We start from the raw sequence: 2977 nt of genomic DNA on the forward strand, positions 1-2977 counted from the left end.
TCCCGACCTTCATCTCCAATGTCCCTGGACATTACCACCACACTGTCCTTTATTCTTCCTATGTCCCACAGATGAATGAGACAATGAGACTATTCTATGTCTATCCCTCTTCCTGGAAGGTAATTTTTTGGGAGGTCTTGAAGATAATTTATTATTGTGTCAGCAAACCAAGTACAGATTCCAGTTTTATTATTGAGTCAGCAAGTCAAGTAAAAATTCTGGAAGAGGGAACAATGATCACCCTATTAAACCAAGACATTCTCTTCACTTAACATCCGTTTCTGCACCATGTGTGTGTGAAAGATGCACCCTATTGACATATATGAGCATATGCACATGTCTCATGGAATTCCTTACAGACCCAGCTTCGTTCATCTCCAGTGTTGCCTCTTGGAGTTGTACCTGATCTTACTACCAGTTTTTATACAAATCCATTGAGGAATGGGCCGGTTCTGCTTTTGTTTCTTGGCCATGAACCGCTTGATCCTATAAGTCTTGTGGGAAGACATGGAGAAGACCAGCCACATTTATACAGTTATGATGGTGGAGAAAAGGAGAGAAAAGCTGGAAGGCATTTTTTTTTAAAATGACCAGATTCTAAGAGTTGGAGCAGTTGTATTCACTCATAAGAAATGTAGGCATTTGTTTTTAATTATTTCTATTTACTTATTTATTTGAGGGTGTTGGGCCACAATCTGGCAAGCTCAGGTGACTATATGGGATACTGGGAATCAAACCTGGGTAGGCCCCGGCTTGGCCACATGAAAGGCAAACATTCTACCACTGTGCTATTGCTCTGGCCCCATCATTTTTTATTTTTATTTGGAGGGGGAGTGTTGGGTCACACCTGTTGGTGCTCAGGGGTTAGTCCTGGCTCTGAGCTCAGAAATCACTCCTGGCAGGCTCGGGGGATCATATGGGATGCTGGGAATCAAAGTGGGGTCTGTCTTGGATTGGACACATGCAAGGCAAGCACCCTACCACTGTGCTATAAAGCTCCGGTCCCTCATTTTTTAAAAATTGAATCCGCACTCCCCCCACCAAAGAAGTGATTTCCTATAAGAAGTTATAGCCTTGCCACTGACTCTGAATCATATACAAAGAGAAGTTTTCTCTTTATCTACCTAATTAATAGATTTTTCTAAAGATCATCATGAAAAGCAGACATGTCCTATGTCCTGTATTTTAAAAGTCTGGTAGAACCTGTGGGCCCCAGGAGGAGAAATACTGTACCAATGATGCTCTGAATTCTTTTCAACTTTAGTTTCTGTCATATGGTCACTGGCTTATAATTGACATTTCTGAAATAAGCCTTAAAGTAGGTTAATTATTACTTCGAGGTAAAGGAGGGAAATTCATATAAATTTAGTGAATTTCTTTAATATGACTTTGCTTCTATTTTTGTGAGTCATGAAGCATCAGGTTTTTCAGGGATGTCTCCCCCAAAATGAGTCAGTGTTACAATTAAGCAGGATGCTCAAAGAAACATGCTGTCATGGACTCTGAATCCAAAATCTAAGCCCAGTTCATAAAATCCAAAGGCCTGGATATAGAGAAGGACCAAGGTTGCTAATCTTGGTTCTTAAAAAGAAACTTTGTAGGTTCTATTAACCTGAAATCTTCTGTGTAAGGAGCACTGTACTGTAGAATGAAGTGAACAGTACCACTGTCTTATCTTGGTTTGCTGTAAAAAGCCTTTTTACTAGCACACTCCAGACAACAGGAGCATTTTTGGAGGCATGTGGAACAGTCTCTCAGAGCTTTCAGGGGAAGCTGGGACTGCTGACCTCACCTTACTAGCCCTCTCATGAGGTCAATTAGATCTCTAAGTCCAGATGAGCACATAGTACTCTCCAATGTTTGCCAGTCATTCACCAGGTTTTCTCATTATAAAACAAAACAATGCTAGGCCATCCCCACATATTTGTAAAGATAAAATCATGCATTTAAATATACTGTGTTTGTAAGCATAACCTCACCCAAAGACAGTGCCTGGCACACAGTAAACAGGTACATATGCCTAGATTATTGAACAAGTCATGTCAAGCACATGTTGTTAGCTCATTCACCTTTTATATTTATAGCTGCAACACCCTCTTCCTCCATTCTGACTGCTACCAGGGTCTCTTTTGGAGTCAAACCTTATACTGTCCTTGCTTCTGTTTGCCTCTTCTCTTTTCTTCCTTCACTTTCCTTCTCTTCACTTTCCTTCCCATCCTCCCTGTTCTTTGCTTCTCTTCTTTCTCCTATTTCTCCTTTTCCCTTTTCACCTCTCTCCTTCTCCCTCCTTTTCTTTCTCCCATTCTCTCTCTACCTTTCCCCCACCTCTCCCTCCACTTCCTCTTTCTTCCATGTCCTCTTCTTTCCTTCTCCCCACCTCCTCTTCCACCTTTACTCACCTCCTCTTCCTGCTCTCCCCTTTGATCTTAACATTTGAGAACAAAGATCAGGATGGGGTGAGGGATGAGTTTGCTCATAATCAATATTTATTGAACAAGCATCAGTTGTGACATAACCAAAGCATAATTTTATATTTGTTTTTACTAAAGTAAAATATATTGTTTTAAAACACTATATAGGTTCCAAATATACAGCATTATAATTTTATATTTGCACTTAATATTTCAGTGATCTTCTGACTACCAGTACAGAAATCAATTCATGGAAAGACTGAATTGGACCATGATTATAAGTGCCTGGTATGTTGTCCATATGCAGGATAGGTATCAGACCACAGTAAAGATGTTGAAGAAATGCTGTATTATGGTCTGTTTTTATTTTTGTTTGTTTGGGGGCCATACTTGGTTCTTCACTCAAGAATAATTCCTGGCCATGCTCAGGGTGCATATGAAATACCAGGGATCAGTCTTGCATTGGCCAATGGAAAGCAAGCACCCTACCCACTGGTCCCAAGTTATTATGTTTATCACCCACAAAATATAGTTCCCATTCTTCAACATATAATTCTTCTCAGTTA

General features: G+C 40.2%; 1 protein-coding gene across 1 annotated transcript; it reads right to left on the reverse strand.

Moving 5' to 3' along the window:
* Window positions 1-371: 371 nt before the first annotated feature.
* LOC126022276 (60S ribosomal protein L39-like) lies at window positions 372-509 on the reverse strand. The gene has a single exon (XM_049783140.1). The coding sequence runs from the start codon at window positions 507-509 to the stop codon at window positions 372-374; it is 138 nt and encodes a 45-aa protein (XP_049639097.1).
* Between the last annotated feature and the right edge of the window lie 2468 nt (window positions 510-2977).

This window comes from Suncus etruscus, chromosome 11 (genome assembly GCF_024139225.1).
Source record: "Suncus etruscus isolate mSunEtr1 chromosome 11, mSunEtr1.pri.cur, whole genome shotgun sequence".
NCBI classification, from domain to species: Eukaryota; Metazoa; Chordata; class Mammalia; order Eulipotyphla; family Soricidae; genus Suncus; species Suncus etruscus.

Excerpts from the sequence above, each read along its gene's own strand:
- LOC126022276 (XM_049783140.1), bottom strand. The coding sequence starts at position 509 with ATGTCTTCCCACAAGACTTATAGGATCAAGCGGTTCATGGCCAAGAAA.